The 19,553-nt window shown below is 37.8% G+C and overlaps 2 protein-coding genes across 2 annotated transcripts in view; one reads left to right on the forward strand and one right to left on the reverse strand.

Annotated features, from left to right (window-relative positions):
* LOC107742810 (uncharacterized protein C10orf12) overlaps nucleotides 1–15,087 on the reverse strand; it is a 22,214-nt gene extending 7,127 nt beyond the window's left edge. Inside the window, exons 1-2 of the mRNA XM_016555854.1 lie at nucleotides 14,993–15,087; nucleotides 7,152–7,217 (exon numbers count right to left, since the gene is read on the reverse strand). Coding sequence (XP_016411340.1) covers nucleotides 7,152–7,217; nucleotides 14,993–15,074 — 148 coding nt within the window. The 5' untranslated portion in view covers nucleotides 15,075–15,087. The remainder of the gene's footprint in view (nucleotides 1–7,151; nucleotides 7,218–14,992) is intronic.
* A 1,231-nt stretch (nucleotides 15,088–16,318) lies between these two features.
* Nucleotides 16,319–19,553, forward strand: part of nvl (nuclear VCP like) — a 14,316-nt gene continuing 11,081 nt past the window's right edge. Inside the window, exons 1-7 of the mRNA XM_016555859.1 lie at nucleotides 16,319–16,562; nucleotides 17,386–17,456; nucleotides 17,537–17,589; nucleotides 17,664–17,751; nucleotides 17,832–17,892; nucleotides 17,989–18,144; nucleotides 18,897–19,020. Of these exons, the coding sequence (XP_016411345.1) occupies nucleotides 16,506–16,562; nucleotides 17,386–17,456; nucleotides 17,537–17,589; nucleotides 17,664–17,751; nucleotides 17,832–17,892; nucleotides 17,989–18,144; nucleotides 18,897–19,020 (610 nt within the window). The 5' untranslated portion in view covers nucleotides 16,319–16,505. The remainder of the gene's footprint in view (nucleotides 16,563–17,385; nucleotides 17,457–17,536; nucleotides 17,590–17,663; nucleotides 17,752–17,831; nucleotides 17,893–17,988; nucleotides 18,145–18,896; nucleotides 19,021–19,553) is intronic.

The following is a 19,553-nucleotide window of genomic DNA, read 5'->3' on the forward strand; positions in this document are numbered from 1 at the left end:
TTTCCGAGTTGGGGGCGTGTCAATGAGAAACATGGCGGAATCGATGGATGCAACGTCTGTAGTTGACGGTAAATTTTTGTTTAAATTGATAGTTTTGTAATATAACAATTAATAACAAGTTTTTATGCGATACAGATTAAAGTGGCTTCATAAATTACTTTTTAAAAATATTAAAAACGCAAAACACACCTGATGCGAATTCTTTGCTCTTCATTTTCTATAAGAAGAGTTAACAGACCGTTGTATTTTCTTGTAATTTATTAAAAGAAGGTACACCACCATCTTGTTCCGACTAAACTGACTTGAACGCACCTGACGTCGTAATTACGACTTGTCAACTCGTAAGTACGAACGTCCCAGGAGGACTTGAACGCAGCATTAGCTCCAACCCTAATCAAACACACCTGAACCAGCTAATCATTGTCTTCAAGACTACTAGAAGGCTACAGGCAGGTGAGTCATATCAGGGTTGGATCAAATCTCTGCAGGAAAGTGGCCTGGAAGGGTCAAATTTGCCCATCACTGCTCTAGTGCCACCACCAGCTCAAAGAGGATATTGTTTTGGTTGCATCTTTGAACCCTTTGGTCTAGTAACATTGTTTTTTGTCCTCCAGCTCTCTCATCATCCCCAGTTGGCTGGACCAGATGCTTTGAATTTGCCATGTTGATCATTCAACAAGTGTAGAACATACAACTAACAGTTCATTGCATTTCTCTTTGAAGTTTTGTACAGTCTTCACCAAAATCACCAAATGGACCCTTTTTAAATTTCTGGGGTTTTAAGACGTGGAAGCCATCATAGTTAGGTAAACTTGTATAGTGGTGAATGGAAACTGGAACAAATAAATGTTTATGCATTTTCAGTTGGCCCAATAGCAAGAGAGAGAGAGAGAAACTGTGATAGCGTTTCTATGACCTTCAAAAGAGGAAACAAATATTAAGAGATTATGGTTAGAAGATAGACAGATGTCAAATTTGCCGTCACTCCTTCAGCCGTTGTATTAATTTCTCACTCAGCAGCATTACCTAGTTTTCTGCAATTTAATGCCAAGGTAATAAAAACAAAAGTGCAGTGTTGTAAACATGTTTCTTTTTTAAAAAATTAATATACATTAAAAAAAAAACTCTAGATTAATGATGTTAATTAAAAAAAACACATCACAGTCTGTGTAAAGGGTCCATCTGGTTCACATGAACTTTACTGTGATCTGGTGCTAAGTTTGGCGACACTGCCACTCACTGGTCAGGAAAATAGCAAAGTTTTTCAGTATTTCTATTACCCATGTATACATTTGTACATTTGATAAAAGCATCTGCCATAAAAGCACACAGCGACTAACAGTGCATTCATGGTATCCATTTACCAGTATGTGTTCTCCCTGGCAACTGAAACAATGAAAACGGCCAGCAGCTATGGTTGGGGATTTAGATTCATTTCAGGGAATTAAATATCTGAATCAGTTCAAAAAGTTATTCGTTCAGTGACACTTTCTGCAAGTTACAACACTGCACCAGTAGGTGATGACCAGCAAGAGTCTTTATGCGTATAACTGATCGTCGCTTACTTCTGATTATCGGTTAAAGAGACAGTAGGTCTGGGTGATATTTAGACTTTGTAAAGTATATCGACTTATTTTAATGAGATGTAGGATAAGACAATACAATTTATATCAATATATTTTGTTGTTGCAAATGCATCTGAAAAATAATGCAGGATAAAGAGAACTTCTGCGGGAAAAGTGCATTATCCAAGTTGTTATAAACATGAGACATGCTTTTTATTAAGTGCTTCAAACTAACTGCGTCAAACAGATGGACACCAATAACATGAGAGCCCAAAAATTCTGGTAATAATTTGTTTCTTTCAATACTGTATTGGCCCGAATATAAGACGACCCTGATTATAAGACGACCCCCCCTTTTTCCAGATGTACCTTTTGGAAAAAGGCTTTTTAAAAACCAAATCTTGTTTTTTCTCAGTAAAACACATTTTGTCTTCAATTATTTTCATATAGCATATTTTTCCTATTTTAATTTTTGTTTTGAAAGTATGGTAAAAACTGGTAAAATGTACCAACAATCACATTAAAAAAATTATACACTTTTTTTTCAATGCAAAAGGAAAGGCAGTAGAGCTGACTATTTCTGTCAATGGTAAGTTTGTGATAACGTAAGAAAAGTAGTTTAAAAGTTTTGCCACTTGCTTGAACAACTTAATATATAAATCTAGAAGTAAATGTAAAAGTAAAAAGCATTGAATAATGTGTTGCTTATATTTATTGTTTAAACATGTCTATGAAAGATTGTATTACTGTACTGTGTAAAAAAAAGAATTGCAATGCTGAAAAAGCATTTTCAGTGACAATGTTTGGATTTGAAATCAAAATAATGGAATGATTATAATGTTGGAATACATGTTGTGTTTGTGGTAAACAGCCACGGATCAGTAGCGGACTCCTGTGCACTCTCAGAAAAAAAGGTACAAAAGCGGTCACTGGGGTGGTACCTTTTCAAAAGGTACACTTTTGTACCTTTTAGGTACTAATATGTACCTTTAAGTACTTTTGTACTTTTGAAAAGGGACCGCCCCAGTGACAACGTTTGTACCTTTTTTTCTGAAAGTGTGTGAAAGCACAGTCAGTGCTGCTTCCCCTCTCACAAGAGTCACCTTAGAGGGGAATTCCCCCCATTTGCAAAAATGAAATTCAGGCCCCGAATAAATGTCTAAAAATCCTGATTGGAGTATCACTATAAATAGTTATGAATGATAAAAAGAAGGCTTTAAAAAGATCGGTATCGGCAGATACTGCTTTCTGTGATCGGCGATCGGTGATCGGCCTCAAAAATCCTGATCGGAGCACCCCTAGATATTATATATTAATTGTAAAACAGTTGTGCTGCTTAATGTTTCTGTGGAATTTTTTTAAGGATTTGTTGATGATGATAGTTGATAGAAAGTTAGAAAAACATTTAAAAACCTAAATCTTTTGAAATATTGTAAATGTCATCAGTTTGAAGTGGCTAAAGGCCGCAAAAAAATTTAAATATTGAGAGAAAACTGCGATGGAAAGTATGAAAAAAAAAAAACTTGATTGTAGTCTCCATTTCAAACTGGATGACTACAAACAGTGCTATGGGTGAAATGAAGGGGAAAAACTGAAATAATCTGCCATTCCGTCTGTTAATTTGGAAGAGGAATGGGGAAAAACTCCTGCCAAACCCCTCGAAGAAAAACACTGCTGTGTCCAGCTAAAAGGCTACTATAGTGTTATTTTAGCCATAATGCCTTTTAAAGAGTAGACAAAGTGCAATACAATTTCCTGTGATAAATCTACTTTTACAATAACTGTGTTAGAGTGACATTTCAGATCATCGTTCTGACTGTCTGTGGGTGGGGATACAAAAGTACGACCGGGAGCTAAAAAGTTTGTCAAACGTTTTGCTATTGCTGACAAATAAACATTAATTTCTCAGTTCAGATAACAGATAACAGGAGATTTACATATACTACCAACATTGTAACAATACAGAGTCAAAACGTTTATATGTTCTGTTTACTCTGTTACAGCTATAATAGCGATGTATTTGTCCATATAAGGGATTTCCTGGAGGGTCATGAGTTCTCTACTTCTGTGACTGGATATGTGGATTTTTTATGTGCGAGGGCACCCTCTGGCGTCCAGTAAGAATGAAACGGACATCGTTTGTTTATAGTGCTAATGGCTAATTTTGGGGGGAATTTTTATATATACATTTTTTTATAAGTATCGGTTCAGGCACCGTTTAGGCACCGGAATCATTTTAAAAGTATCGATTTGGCACCGGTATCGGAAAAAAACCCAAACGATACCCAACCCTATTCCTTTTCTATTTGTTTGTTTGTAACCGCTCTATAGGATTCAAACAGTACATTCAGTGAAGGATTTGCCCGGTGGATAAAAAACAGAAATGCTAGTAACAAAAAAAAAAAGAATTGGGTTAAAATAAGTAATTTGCTGTGAATCAGACTACACTGCGTATTTGTTTTTGCATGCAGCTCATGAGCACAAGACAACTCATATAAGCAGCATATATCTTTCTCAACTCCATTTACTTCAGACTGCTCACATTCACAACTTACGATATATAATGCAAAATATGATTTCTTATGCTGTTGCTCTTGAGGTTCAATGCTGAGATTAACCCTAACCACGGAGGAAATGACCAGAACAACCTCCCAATCTACCATCCACAACACAGAAAAGGTGATGGTGATCAGTAAACCCACAACTCTGTCTACCCAACCATTCTGAATGGAGGTAGACTCCAGATATAGTGGAAAATATTTCATAAACATTAAAAAAATATTCATTTAAACTGGTCAAGTGAAAAGAAACTTCATTTACACCCCAAGACTTAAAGCACAGATCTGCTCAGACATAGCCTATCCGTTGCATCACTATGTCAATCATTGCAACTTCAGACTCGATCTCACATTGAAACAGGGTTGTGGGATTTAGTCGGTACTCGGTACTACTGGTCCTGCAGAAAGAGTAAGGTTGCAGGTGTCATTTCTAAATTTTAGTTTCCATTTGTAACCGAAATACCAGATCTTTTGACAACACTACTCCCTACTGTGTAATGAATCGCTGAATGTGATTCACTGTACATCACATCAGCGTCACACTCTTGGCTTCCCATTTCACTCTGAACTAAATAAAACGGGCTGTGTGATGAAGTGGATGTGTTACTGTCAGAGGCAATTTATCATGGAGGATGCAAGAGTAGGGATATAACGATTCACTCAACTCACGATTCGATTCGCAATTTTGATTAAATGTGTCCTTTTATTATTGCTTAGACAAAATACTGTACGTTTCTTTGTGAAATTGAAATATAACACTATAATAATATACTAATATAGCACTTGCATATTATTGCTCTTTTGTTGGTTTTGATTGCTTCTATTGTCCTCATTTGTTAGTCGCCTTGGATAAAAGCGTTTGATAAATAACAAAATTTAAATTTAATGTAAATGTAAATTGTGCTGTAACAAGTTTGATTTGAATAGATTCCATGTTTAATGTGTTCACCTGTCTGAGTGTGAGAGCTGTGCACATTGAGCTTATTGAATCATTGGATACATCTAGCTTTATTAATGCCTTGCGGCGTTTTCTTGCTGTTCGAGGGCCTGTGAAGCTTATCCGCTCAGACAGAGGAACAAATTTTGTTGGTGCTTGCAGGGAGCTCAACATTTCCTCTAACATTGACAATACCTCTGTTAACATGTTCCTCTTGGACCAAGGCAGTGTCTGGCAGTTTAACCCACCCCATGCATCTCACATGGGTGGGTCTTGGGAGAGGATGATTGGCCTTGCTAGGAGAATACTGGATGCAATGTTTCAACAGCTTGGGCCTTCAGCTCTAACACATGAGATGCTTTCCACTCTTATGGCAGAAGTCGCTGCTATAATTAATGCCAGACCCCTTGTCCCAGTGTCAACTGACCCATATGATCCATTCATACTAACACCCAATGTACTCTTAACCCAAAAGGTCACAATTGCACCTGTCCCAGCTGGTGACTGGGTCAAAAATCTTCACAACCGACAGTGGCGCAGGGTACAACACCTGGCACAAACTTTCTGGGATAAATGGAAAAAGCAGTACCTAACTCTTTTGCAACCAAAAAGAAAGTGGCCCTCTAGTAATCCTGACCTTGAACCAGGAAGCATTGTGCTCTTAAAGGATGAACAACAAAAAAGGAATGAATGGCCAATGGGACGTGTCACTCAAGTCTTCCCAAGCAAGGACAATAAAGTCCGCAAGGTAGAAGTCAAGGTCTTTAAAAAGGTCTCCAGACTGCGACCATTTTTTCTGACCACCGCGTTGGTCAACTCATATGCGCTTCAATATCTGTTGCATATTAGAAACATCAAAGGGCAAACGAAACTGAAAGCATAACGAAACAGCGGGGGAATTGTGGGGGGGAAAACATGCAAGCACTGTCACCGTTAGTTTTCATTCATTTTTGAAAAACTTATCTTTGCTGTTTACCTTAAGCTATGGAGGATTTCTTTTATTTATATTTTTGTTTCCTCAGTGTTTGCTAAACGTTCTGTAATTTACTAGTCGGTAAATAATACAGCATGTGGTGTGTGCCATGCCTCATCTTATTCGTTTTGAAAATTAGTTGCAAAAGAGCGACCAGTGGCTGGAGCCCTGATATGCATTATACAGAGGCAAGAGGAAAATAAAAAATACCATCGAAAGACAGCAAGTTCCCCTCAGACATACATTCATATAAACTCCTGCCCCTAACTGAATCGTGATTTGTTTAGCATCTCAACCGATTTGAATCGTCACATATTTAAATCGATTTTCAACCGGCTCGCGGTTAATCGTTACATCCCTATGTAAGAGGATTCAACATTTCTAAAACATACTAAAATGAACATGTCTCTCTCAAGGGCAGGGTTGGGAAGTGACAAGAGTTACAAATTTAAAATACAAAATATGGTTAACTGTATTAAATAGAATCAAAAATGTTGGTAATCAGACTAGTTACATTCAACAAGTATTTTAATTTATTATTAAATGTCTGGCAATTTAAATGCTTGAGCTCTTTAAAGTTGAATGGATTCTGATTGGCTGTCAACATTTTTATCATCAACTGGAAAAAAATTCCAATGACTCTTTCAACGGTATTTCTTGCCTTTCCAAATGACGGAAAACTTGACAGGACTTGATTTTGCTCAACAGAAAATGACTCGATTGTCGGATGCCGTTTACTAGTTTCTGCTATCATTTGATATGAGAGGACTGATTGTAATTTGTCTGGCCACTGGACAATATAAAACCTTCGTCTAGTAATGTTAAATGCAGTGCGTTCCATGTAAAACATGTTTGATAAACAATGGAGACTTGCAGAAATTACATGAAGGTGGTTCACAATTTAATGTTAAGGCATAAAACTGTTTTTATTTTCTACGATAACTGCAGAGCATGCAATGATGTAATTTCTGAGGCACTTTGTTTTCCAATGAGCTTCCTCATTAAAATACATCCTTCATATTCAGCAGCCACCCCAAACACATTTCCATTTACTGCCTTCAGTTAGAGCCTTTGTGTCCATTTCTGAACTAATGGATCATCATCTCAGAGAAACGTACCTTTTAAAAGCCTGAGATCCTCCAGAACTTGTGTTTTGCAAAACACTTCCAAGATATTGTCAAGACCTATTCAGAGGAGAAAAGAGATGCGTTCAAGTACAGTTTCTTGAAGTTTGACACAATGAAGCAAAAGTTAATTAGTCAAGACTTAAATTATTTGAAGTTAATAATGATCAAGTATAAAAACAGACCGATAAGAACGGATGCACAAGAATAAATGGTAACAGTTGATTTTAAGAACCAATTCTCACTATTAACAAGTTGCTTATTAACGTGCATATTACCAGCATATTGGCTGTTTATTAGCATTTATAAAGCACATATTAATGCCTTATTCTGCATGACTGTATTCTAGATCCCTTAACAACTTCCTTACTAACTATTAATTAGCAGGCAAAGAGTCCTTTAACATTCATTTAACTTCAAAGGATCGCAAACGCCATTAAATATTGATAATGCATAATTAATCCATAAGAACAGACAGATAGGGATAAATGAATGTAATTCATGGAAAGACGAGTGCAAAACTCAGAGCACTTTAAATTCAGCATGAAATTAAAATTCACCCTGTTTTCTAAATGCATCTTATTGGGAACGATTCAGTCATGCAGGTTTCATTTTTTCTGAGCTCGTAACTTTTAATCAAAATGTCACAACCAGACCTTCTGGTGAAATGACCTACTACTTATGCCAAATTTCTCCAATAATGTAGTTCATAATAGTAGCAATAGTAATAAACTCTGCCTCCTCACATTTGACTGCAAGCTTACATTTTTGAGTGCGACGCCCACATCTGAACAGCCAATCAACAACTGACACAAGAACACTCTTTAGATTTTAAAGTGTTATTTATTGCTGCCTTTTGAAAGAGAATGAACACAGTAACCGAATAATACAGCACAAAATAACAATAAAGGCAAACGAAAGTCCATCTCTCCCATTGGAATAAGAGAAAGGTGACCTCTGCTCTGTAGACATCCATGTCAGTGTTTGCCTTTTGAAAATAACAAATGGAAATAGATCACAAAAGTATTTAGTGTTTTCAGTTTGTACATTCTTTCTACATTTCTTTTGGACCCGAGGTCGAGAACTTGGAAACATGGTGAAAAAAAATCTTATAAATAATACAGGGATCATAAATAATAATGCTAATGAAGTATTATTATTAATATAAAACTAATAACTTTATTTATTCCAGGGGAAACTGTTACTAATAAGGGGAATTAACTGAACCCATACGTATTCATTTTATTAATCTTTTTAATAATTCGTCTGAATTTACATGTGGTCTGAGAAAAGCATGCCTGTTATTTTGGTTTGTGAGATCAGAGATCGCGCTGCACACAGAAACATTCAGGAGCTAAGCTACAGAAACTTGTTGTCAGCACAGCCCCGCGACTTTTATTAATAAAATAGCTTCGATACTGGATCGCTACATTATATTCATCAGCAATGAGGGGGTAAAATCTCTGTTTGAAGTAACTAAAATCACAGCTTTGTTTGTAGAGAGACGTGCAGAAGGAGGTCATTCACACACGCAACTGTCAGCTCTCTCTTGATCTAATAATTAATTCAAGTAGCTAATAACTAAGTGGTAATTAAATCATTAAAATCATTTAATGCACAGCTAGCCTTGTATCTCTTATATATTCGCTCTTTTAGCAGCATTTTTACGGCAGTATTTAAATAACGCCCTGGTCAATCTGGTGTACCCAAAATGCTCCCACACTGTCGACTTCCGTTGTGCCCAATTTCGATCCCCTGCCAAATTATTAATTAACAGTGACGTTTTAAAGCGTGGTTAATCGTGAAATCGGTTAGTCGCTGCATCCCTAGTAGGGCTGCACAATTAATCGAATTTCTAATCGCAATTAAAATTATGGATGCCACAATTACGTAATCGTTCAAAGCGGCAATTAATCGTTCAAAGTAGGGGTCGACCGATATGTGTTTTTCAAGGCCGATACCGATTATTGCAGATCAAGTAGACCGATAACCGATATTCTGAACCGATATATATGTCTGGTGTAAAAATGAAAATTAATGTCAAAATTAAGAATAACAAGGACTCTGACAAAAACTGCCTTCCCTGGTGTTGGTTGAGTGTAGTACTCCCACAGTAAACTCTTTATTTTTTGGCAAACAAAGGGTTTACCATTAAAATTAAAACATGGAAGAAATAGCGTATTGTGTGATTATTCTTTTAAACAAAAGATGTAATAATTGTTGTAGTCAGGGGTTAAAGCAAAAAAATATATATTTTGACTAAATTTTTCCAATTTTTCAGCCATACCTGTCACACACCCAGTTTAAGAGCAGTGTTTTTCTTCTTGTAATCAAGAGCGCTTGTCCTCCTAATTAAAAAAATTAAGGAGCACCTTCTGATCAATAATCAAAAATTCTGATAAAAAATTAGCCTTCCTAATATGAGGTGAAGTGATTTACAGGGGCATTTTCTTTTTACATTTGCAATGGCATCATTTTCATCTATGTCAAATAAAAAAAAATATGTTTATAAGCTTTTTAAAATTTCTATTTAAAACAATATAATAAGAAGTAGAATAAGACAAATAAGTTACCAATCATGAAATTAGTATTAATAAAAAATTAATTTGTACTACAGAGGTGGCACAGAAGAACACAAAAGTGGCTTGTAGGTACATTTTCAGAAGTTTAATGAGGCTCAGAGGTGGCATGAGTGCAATTAAATTCATAAATTCATGTGGAGATTAATGTTTTAAATACAATTTTGAATACAGAAATATTAAATGATTTATATAACTGCAATTATACCTAAAAATGAAACTGAAACCGCCAGCAGGTGGCGGCAAATCACGGATTTTATCACTGAATCATTCATTCAATTGATTCGTTTGAACGGCTAATTCATTCAGGAATGAAGCAAGTGGCTGTCTTTATGAATGGGTAATCATGAATCACTGACTCACTAGATTCGTTCAAAAACGCACTTTCATTGAATGAATTAAACACCGCTGTGTTTGCTTTTAGAGCTGTGAAGCGGCTGAGCTGTTACTATATTTGGAACTATTTTCGTTGATGAAATAGAGCAAAATCAGGCAGTACTTGTTTACTGAACTGTTGTATTAAATCAATAACACATTTGCAAACTCCCTTAATAACTATTAAAAGCGGTCACTCTCCTTATCGCGATCTGTGGGCGCACAGAAAATGAGAGCGCGAGTGAGTTCTCAAGACTCAAAAGCACGTGCAAATGATACGTTCCGTCATCTGTCATCGCGTTAAAAGCGCGAAACCTGCGGGGATGAGTTATTATTAATAGCCGCAATCTTGCGCGTGAAATTTAAGACCTGCTCTGTGTTCTCTGCTAATAACCCGACTGTGAATGATGCGAGCGTCAGTGAGAAGCTGCAGCCGTGGCGGGGAGGATTTTTGGTGTGCCGGCAGAACAACAACAATGCGCTACATGTTTCTTTTCCCCTAATTTTTTCCAATTGACGGAAATCCGTCGTAGCGACGGAAAACTTTCATCCCTCAGTAGTATTACGTACATCATACTGCACCACAGTAATATATATCTGATAATTTCTTTAAGCTAACCCGAACTTATATTTTGACGGGTTGCCATGAGGAACTTGTTTCTGTAGGTCTATGTAAATGATATGAAGATAGTTTTACTCCAATGAAACTGTCAAATGCTCATGAAGTGACTCTTAGAGGGAGTCAGAGCAGTTCTGGAGATGTTGTTCATGTATTTATGTCCTCATGTAGTGAGACGACAGAAGCTGAAATCACCACGAGTGTCGCACACGTTGTATGTGTAGAAAACAAAACCGCTCGTCTGTGCCATTTACATACACAGAGACACGCAGAACATGCTGGATTCATATTTAAATAGTATTTTTGCGGCTTAATATTTACAGATACTAGTCCATATTGCGACTCTATTTAAGTGTACTGACCTACTTTTGATTAATTCATCCAAACTTTGACAAATTCCGTGACATTCCGTGTCATAAAGTAAATTCCATTTATATGACTGGATTCCGCGATTCTGTCTGCGTTTTCCGCATCGCGGAAATCATAGATAATATTGAGGTGTTTTGCAACTTCAGTGTAGCGTTAGTGGATTGTGGTTTATTGCAACTTAAGCAACGTCTGCTGCTGCCTTACCTTTGAGAGACAACTGATGTTTTACATTTTAATCTGGACTACAACATGCCCTAGATATTGTTTGAAAGTGTTTTGATTCTTTATTGTTCGGTCATACTTTACATTAGGGCTTCATTAGTTAACATTAGTTAATTCATTAGTTAATATAAACTGCCAATGAAAAATTCTTCTGAACATTCATTAATCTTAGGTAATTACAATATTTAATAACAACTGTGTTATTTAATGAGCTAATATGAACTAAGACTTGTATTTTTTAAACAAAGATTAATAACTTCTGTAGCAAATGTAGCTATTGCTCATTGTGAATGTTAATGCATTAACTAAGGTTAACTAATGAGGTCTTATTGTAAAGTGATACCTATTGGTCTTTATAGTTCTTTTGCACTTTAATCTGTGTAAAACTTTTAACTTTATACATTTTTCTGTATTGCTTTATTGCATTTAAATGTTCAGTTATTTTTGTTATAAGAAAAATGTTATTAAACCTGTTATACTATATTATGACAGCACTTTTTTTTTAAACTAAATTTCAATATCATGATAATACCGTATACCGTGACAAAAGCATTAGCAATTAATCGCAACATGAGAATTTGATACCGGCATATCCCTACTCCCAACAAATCAGATGGGTCTGTGGCGGAGACTGCTTTAGGCCACAGAGTGGTGAGTTCTGACAGGCTGCATCAGAGCCAAATAGCGCATTTCAAAATTAAGTTATTTTATCGGCGAATCGGTTTTGAAAATGACCGATGCGGATAATCATAAAAAGGCTTAATATCGGTGCCGATAATCGGTCGACCCCTAGTTCAAAGTCCACTTATGTTATTCTGCACGCTTAAGAGCGTTCACACTTGCCGTCTTTTTTGACAAGAAAAAGTTGACAAGAGCGCTTTTTTATTAAAATAAAAAGCTGGCAGCATTATTGGTTACAAATAGCAGCCGAGGGCGTCTTTTGTTGCTATAACAACATCTGCAACAGTAGCCTAGCGCTATATGCTGCAGAAATGTTGAGAAAAGTTGAGAAAGAGTAAAAAGTTGGCTTTTGCGTTGCCTTTTGAAGTTAACGGGGAGGAGAATGTCGGTTCACAACGATGTTTGTGGGTGCGCGACATTATACGGGGAAGGAAACAGTATGGTGCTTACAACAATTTAGTCCAGGAGCTCCGGTTGAATGATGCACGGTTTGTGGCATATTTTAGACTAAGTTAGATACAGTTTTGTGCTCATATCATACAACTCCTTGTGCTCCGAAACTAGTACGAACTAATCTACCGGCTATCTTTTCCATTTTTCTTGTCGTTTTAGTTATGGAAACGACTCGCCACTCGCTTGTCATTGGTCAGCTGTCAAAAAGCGCTTGACATAGGGTGTTTTTTCAGAAAAGTGTAACTTTTTTCAACTTGAAAAGACGCTCTGAGCTGCAGAAAAAGACGCCGGCGGTGGCGTTTTAAAAAGCGCTCAGGACTTTTTTGAAAACACGGTTTACTCCGTAGGATTATAATGTAAAACAGACGCTGGCAGCTTCAAAAAAGACGCCAAGTGTGAACATAGCCCAAGATGTTTTTTTCTTTCTACATGTTATCTTCAGGGTTTTTCCATTGTTTTAGTTTTAGTATAACATTATAATACCATTCATATTTTTACTTTTTTTATAATTTAAAGAAACCAATCCGATGTATATTTGACATTTGAGGCTTAATACTATAGAAAAGCACTAAAGGTTTTTCAGTTAGAGTGTTTTCAGCTTGTTTATTTTCATATAAAAATACGGCATGCAGTTGCATCAAACAATGGTATAAACATCATTCAATGTAAATTGTGATAATCATAATTAATAATCGCAATTACAATTTCAAGGGAATAATCGACAATTATGATTTTTGTCATAATCGTGCAGCCCTAATCAACTTATATTACCGAGTACTTAAAAGCACAATTACACTGTAAAATAAGCATAACTTTTTTCTTTTAAGATAATCTGTTACACCTGGATGTGTGTCACAACATACAAGAAAAGATCTGTCGCTACTTCCATTTCATCATGATTTCAACAGCGTATGGCATTTGTTTGCCAACCATAAGCAGCCGTTGGCAATAAATCGAAGGAGAAATGAACCAATAGGAACTCCACATGAACAATAGCGATTCATGAGAGATCATGATAGTTCCTCTTAAGAGAACGGAGTGCGGATCTGCCTGACATTTGTCGGTGGCAGGTCATGTGACCCGCCAGTAGCAGCAGCTGCCAGTCTGTTTGTGGTCACACTTGGTGAAAGAGGCCTGACCGGCATTAAAGTGTGTTTAAGTGTTCCTGTGGCTCAGTGGTAGAGCATTGCGTTAGCAGTGCAAAAGGTCGTGGGTTCGATTCCCAGGGAACACACATACCGGTAAAAAATGTATAGCCTGAATGCACTAAGTCACTTTGGATAAAAGCATCTGCTAAATGCATAAATTAAATTAAAGCATGATCCCAGATAGCACAGGTACGTCTGCAAGACGCATTTCAGATGTCAAATAGACGTTTAGAAGATGTCTTTAAACTCATGACATCACAGGTCCTTACAGATGCCTCAGATGACCTTCATTCGCCCTTCTGTCGCCAACTAAACATGTCTGAAGAAAGACACTCAACTAGACGGCTGACTGCAGACATCAGTCCTCATCTGTCAGTCACGCTTGCACTGAACTGCATGTGAACACACATTAAAAACAACATTCAGACAGACCACACACACAATACACTAGGCCTGTCACGATAACAACTTTTTGTTGTGCGATATATTGCCCCAGAAATAATTGCGATAAACAATATTGTCATTTTAAGACCATTTCATGCCACTGAATATATAATCATAATATAAAAGCATAATAATGCATGAAGGCACTTCCAAATGACAACAAACTTTTAATTCGTAAGCATATTTAGATCATGGAAATCAAGTATCAAAATATTATAGATCCCTTAATATTTTATTACAGATATCTTAAATATTAAGATACCTTAAAAAACTTGAATAACTAGTAAATAAACATTTTCTAACAAAAAGTGCAAAGTAACAAGTAGAAAAAAGAAAAGTGCACAAAGAACTTGTCTGGAGATTTTTCCCGGACCTTCTTTTCTCTGTGCATTAAGTGCACACTATTGCTGAAAAACACAATCACTACTCAGCAGTCAGATGAGACACAGATCCCTAAACAAGGCCATATCTGCAGAAGAAACTGTTTGTATTAGCATTATTTAAATGTGAACGAGCAGCTCACGACTGCACAGCGTTATGTTCGAGAAGCTGCAGAAGACACCGGCGCAAGTGGAATGCAAAAAAACATGCAGACATTAATTCTTATCTAAATATAATGGGCTATATATCGCGTCACCAAAAATGATTGAGGTCATGTACATATATTGCGCGATAAGTCGATATATTGATTATTGCGACAGGCCTACAATACACAAAGTAACTCTATAGGAATTACGACATGTTGCCGAGATTTAGAGCGAATGCAGCACGGCTTGTAACGATTCCTCGAGGAATAAAAGCAAACATGAGCGGGTTTGTCCGATCCTGACGGTTAGCCATTAGCATGCTAACTGCAGGAATTAGTGCTCACGTTTCTATGAAACTATGGTGAACAGACCAGGAAGAAGCTCCACAGAGCTGTAGCGCAGAGTGTGCTGCTCTTACCCACGCTGTGGATGAGCTCGGACCTGCAGCTCTCCGCGTCCCGGAGAATAACTAGCCTCTCGCTCGAGCTCGAACTCGCCATTTCCACTGACGGACTGAACACGGGGACGCGCACGCTAGCTGGTAGCGCGCGCACGCATCGCGTCGGCGTGAGACGTCACGGCGACAGCGCCACCTACTGTATGCGGTGAATATTGTGCAGAAATTATTCTTCTTTCATATTATTACAGTTTTTGCCAGTTGCTTGAACACTATAGACACATGCTTAAACCAAAGTAACATAACTTGAAGTTGTTGTTACTATACCTTAAACAAAGTGTAACCATACCTTAAACAAAAGCGCTGCTTTGCACTTTAGTTGCAATTCTGTAACACACTTGCTCCTTTCTGCAACACACTTGCTCCTAGACACTACACACTATTTCATACATAAGACACTTAGTTCAAAAATGAAATCTCAGGGTACCATTGGGAAAACACATCTATTCAAAATACAACACACATTGGTTAATTGAAAAGACGTTGACACACACCTGAAAACACTTACTTACAAAACTGAACACCAATCAGTTGTTGAAATATTATAAGGGTGCAAAAATGAATCAATAATGTTTATTAGGATTTTAAACAACAAATTTATTGTTTTTTGTGAAAATAGTTCATAAACAGAGTTGACCCTTTAAGTAACAGAACTGACAGAATTGTCTGATGGACTGTCAACCCTGTTACCGCGTTGACACAGTTGCTTGCCTCCTTGTAAATGAGCAGAATGGCCCCTTAGTGAAAGCATGTGGGAAAGAATAAAGATGAGATAACATTGGTTGGGGATTGATGAATTTGGATTTATTTGTGTTCAAATATAAATAATGTAAACATGTATATAAGTAACTTTGAACATTTGCACTGCAGTAATGTAAGCATGTAAATATAAATAACTGTAATACAGTGTTAAACATTTTCTGTACAGTGATGTTACTTTGATACAATATTAAGCAATTATTTGTCTTGTTTTTTTGTTTTTTTTACATCTGTAGGCATTTGTTGCAATACTGTGAGTGAATAAGGATACAGTGGGATATTGGGATTTAAAGGGAATTGGGGTGGAAACTGGAGGAGCTGAACACGCAGCGCCAGTGTATTTATTTTTTTCTTTTTCTTTGTAATGGGGGGGTTAGAAAATGTTAAGAGATAGAGGAAATGTTTCTGATCCAAGCTACCTGATGATGGCAGTAATGCACTGTTAAGTGCGGTTGCCAGTAAAAGAAAGAAGAATACTGTGAGTGTTTACACAGTTGCAGGGTGAAGGGCGTGGGGCTAGTCTCCGGCCGACAGGCGGCGCTGATGAGCGGCTGGCCGCAGCGCAGCGCATCCGCGGCTGCTCGGTTCTTCCACGTGTGCAGCAGCAGCGTGATGCTAAAGAGCGAGTCTTGTTGTTAGTCTTTCTCTTCTTTTTCACTTAAAGTCCACATTCATGCAAACTGGATTTCTGTCGTGGCTTCGTGTGTAATGCGTGATGAAGAACCGCAGTGCTTATACTATAGACCCGAGACTCAAACACAGAGTCCATCAGGTAAAATTAAAGCTTTATTGTTATTATCATCGAGTAAATAGCAGTAACATTATAAAGCACAACAACTAATAAGTAAGTAATCTGAAGAAAAGAGGGAATTTAAAATTTGCAATAAATAAAAATATGTAAGGATGAATGTGACCCTGGAGCACAAAACCAGTGTCAAGTTTCTGAAATTGAGATTTATACATTATCTGATAGCTTTCCATTGATGTATGGTTATGATAGGACAATATTTGGCTGAGATACAACTATTTGAAAATCTGGAATCTGAGGGTGCAAAAAAATCAAAATATTGAGAAAATCATCTTTAAAGTTGTTCAAATTAAGTTCTTAGCAATGCATATTACTAATCAAAAATTAAGTTTTGATATATTTACAGTAGGAAATTTACAAAATATCTTCATGGAACATGATCTTTACTTAATATCCTAATGATTTTTGGCATAAAAGAAAAATGTATAATTTTGACCCATACAATGTATTGTTGGCTATTGCTACAAATATACCCCAGCGACTTAAGACTGGTTTAGTGCTCCAGGGTCACAAATGTATCACAGTTTTAGAGCTCAATCTGATCGCTAAGAATTGTTTTATATTTTTTACCTGCTTCTTTTGCTGTTCTTCTTTCTCTAAAACTTTTCTAATGTAATCTTTTGTCTGCTTTGTCTTCGATGCCATCGGACTGGCAGCAGTCACTGCTTCATGTGTTTCTGATCTAGAGATCAACACGGACTTGACTTGAACATGCTGCTAAAACCACATGATGGATTTCCATTGGTCTGGAGTCGATACCGTAACTGTCCGTCTCTGTCTGTTTCAGTATCTGAAGGCACACAGTGACCCGTATGTGGACGTCTCTGCGATGGCCTCGGAGCTTCAGCAGCAGTTCAGGTGAGTCCCGTCCGCTCTGTGACCGTGAACGCGCTCAGACTAACAGACCTGAGACTGTGATGTGCTTGTGATCCGAGCAGGATCGAGTACGGCCGGAGGAACAGGACGGCGTTCAGGATTCAAGTGGAGAAAGGTCTGGCTCGCTTGTATGCTGTTTTGTTGTTGATGAAGCGATTACCTTGACAATGCCTTGTGACGTGTGTGCAGTGCACGCGGTGATATGCAATGAGTCTGGTGTCTCTGCTCTGGAAAACCAACATTTGGCCAAAAGAGCGCGACGCAACCAAGAGGACGGGTGAGATACGGCGGTCACATCTATTACATCCGCTTTACACGCATGGCTTTCTAACTCTGCTTTGTGCTGATGGTTTTCAGGGACGACGGTCACGTCACAGAGTACGACAGCGACAGCGAGGACAATATTCCCGAACATGAAGTAATTGGGTTTGCCTTTACAGTCCGACTACAAAATCCAGAAACATCAGGTCTGACTTTAGGTGAGATGTGGTAAATGCTTTCGTTTTTTCAACAGCATACAAATCACATGAACAGCTCGCTGACGTCCCTCTATCAGAGAGCAGCGTGCAGCTCGAGCCCGCAGAAGAGCGGCTGGATCATCGATAAGACCGACAGAGAGCAGGAGAACATCTTCATCGATCTGTGTGAGGACGAGTCCTCCAGCACGGCGGTAAACACCAGCAGTTTGGGTCTTTCATGAGCGACATGGTAAAGTTTAACACGCAGTAATTGCTGATGTTTGGAAATGTCTTTCCATCTGCTTTGGAGATTTGGATGAACTCGCTCACCAGTGGATGGGTGCCGTCAGAACAAGAGTCCAAACAGCTGATAAAAACATCACAATAATCCACAAGTAATCCACAGCACTCCAGTCCATCAGTTAACATCTGGAGAAGACACAAGCTGAAACAATCCATCATTCAGACGTTTTTAACTCAAATACGAGTCCATAATAACACTTCCTCCAGTGAAAAAGTGCATCTCCTGTTGTCTCTCGCATCAGAATCCAGCCACTTATTTGTTTAGAGCTGTTTAAACACTGGAGGAAGCGTTATTGTGGACTCGTATTTGAGTTAACTTATTTTTTTACAAGCATGCAGCTTTTGTCTTCACAAGATCTTAACTGCAGTGGCGTGGATTATTGTGATGTTTTTATCGGCTGTTTGATGAAACGAAATGTAGCTGCTTTATCCCACGGAAGACGGATGAACTTCTGTAGATGTTTTTGGAGGAAAAAAACAATTCCAAAAGAGAGTCAGACTTCATTTATTATGTATGCAATTGTATCACCGTCCTTTATTAATACTGTCCATAGCATTTCCAGAATGGATATGCCCTTGTACGTTAAAAAAGACCAAAATGCAGCATGGGGTGCGTTTCCTTTTTGCGTCTGGCGGATCTCACCTCCGAATGTGTTTTCAGAAGCAGAGAGATTCATCAAAGCTGGAGAAGGAGAAGACGTCAAAGAGCGGAAAACTGAAGAGAGCGAAGAAGAACAAGCACGACGTGGAGGCAGAAGTCACTGCCGGAGTACAGGCTAAAAAGTGTCAGTGAAACTCTCACACACGTGACATCTGCTCTAGTCATCAAAGCGGGAATCTCCGCATGTGCGCGTCTTATCACAGTGGACAGAAACCTTTTTAGGACCATTAAGATAATGCAGTGCAAAAACCAATTTTGTCATTTAAAAAAAAAAAAAATAATATAATTGCCTATAATATAATGTAATGTCATATAATATGCTATATATATATAATAAAGTGTTATAACACCTTACAATAAGGTTTTATTACTTATTTATAGAGATGCACCGATCGATCGGCCCGGATCGGTGATGGGTCGGTCAGTCTCACTTCTTTCTGATTCCGAGCCGATCCGTTTCGTTACCAGCGGCACAGGCAATAACATCAGCCGCGCATTCTCGCTCTCTTCTCTCCGACGACCCCTTCTCTCTCACACACGTCTCTCTCGCTCCGGTTAAATAGTGCTTGTATTGCGCATTATAGTCATTCCCGCAGGTTTCGCGCTTATACCAAAAGCGCGCGCACCAGAACTGATCAATATTAGTGGAGCGCACAA

Source organism: Sinocyclocheilus rhinocerous, unplaced genomic scaffold (genome assembly GCF_001515625.1).
Source record: "Sinocyclocheilus rhinocerous isolate Xijiao unplaced genomic scaffold, SAMN03320098_v1.1 scaffold347, whole genome shotgun sequence".
NCBI lineage: Eukaryota > Metazoa > Chordata > Actinopteri > Cypriniformes > Cyprinidae > Sinocyclocheilus > Sinocyclocheilus rhinocerous.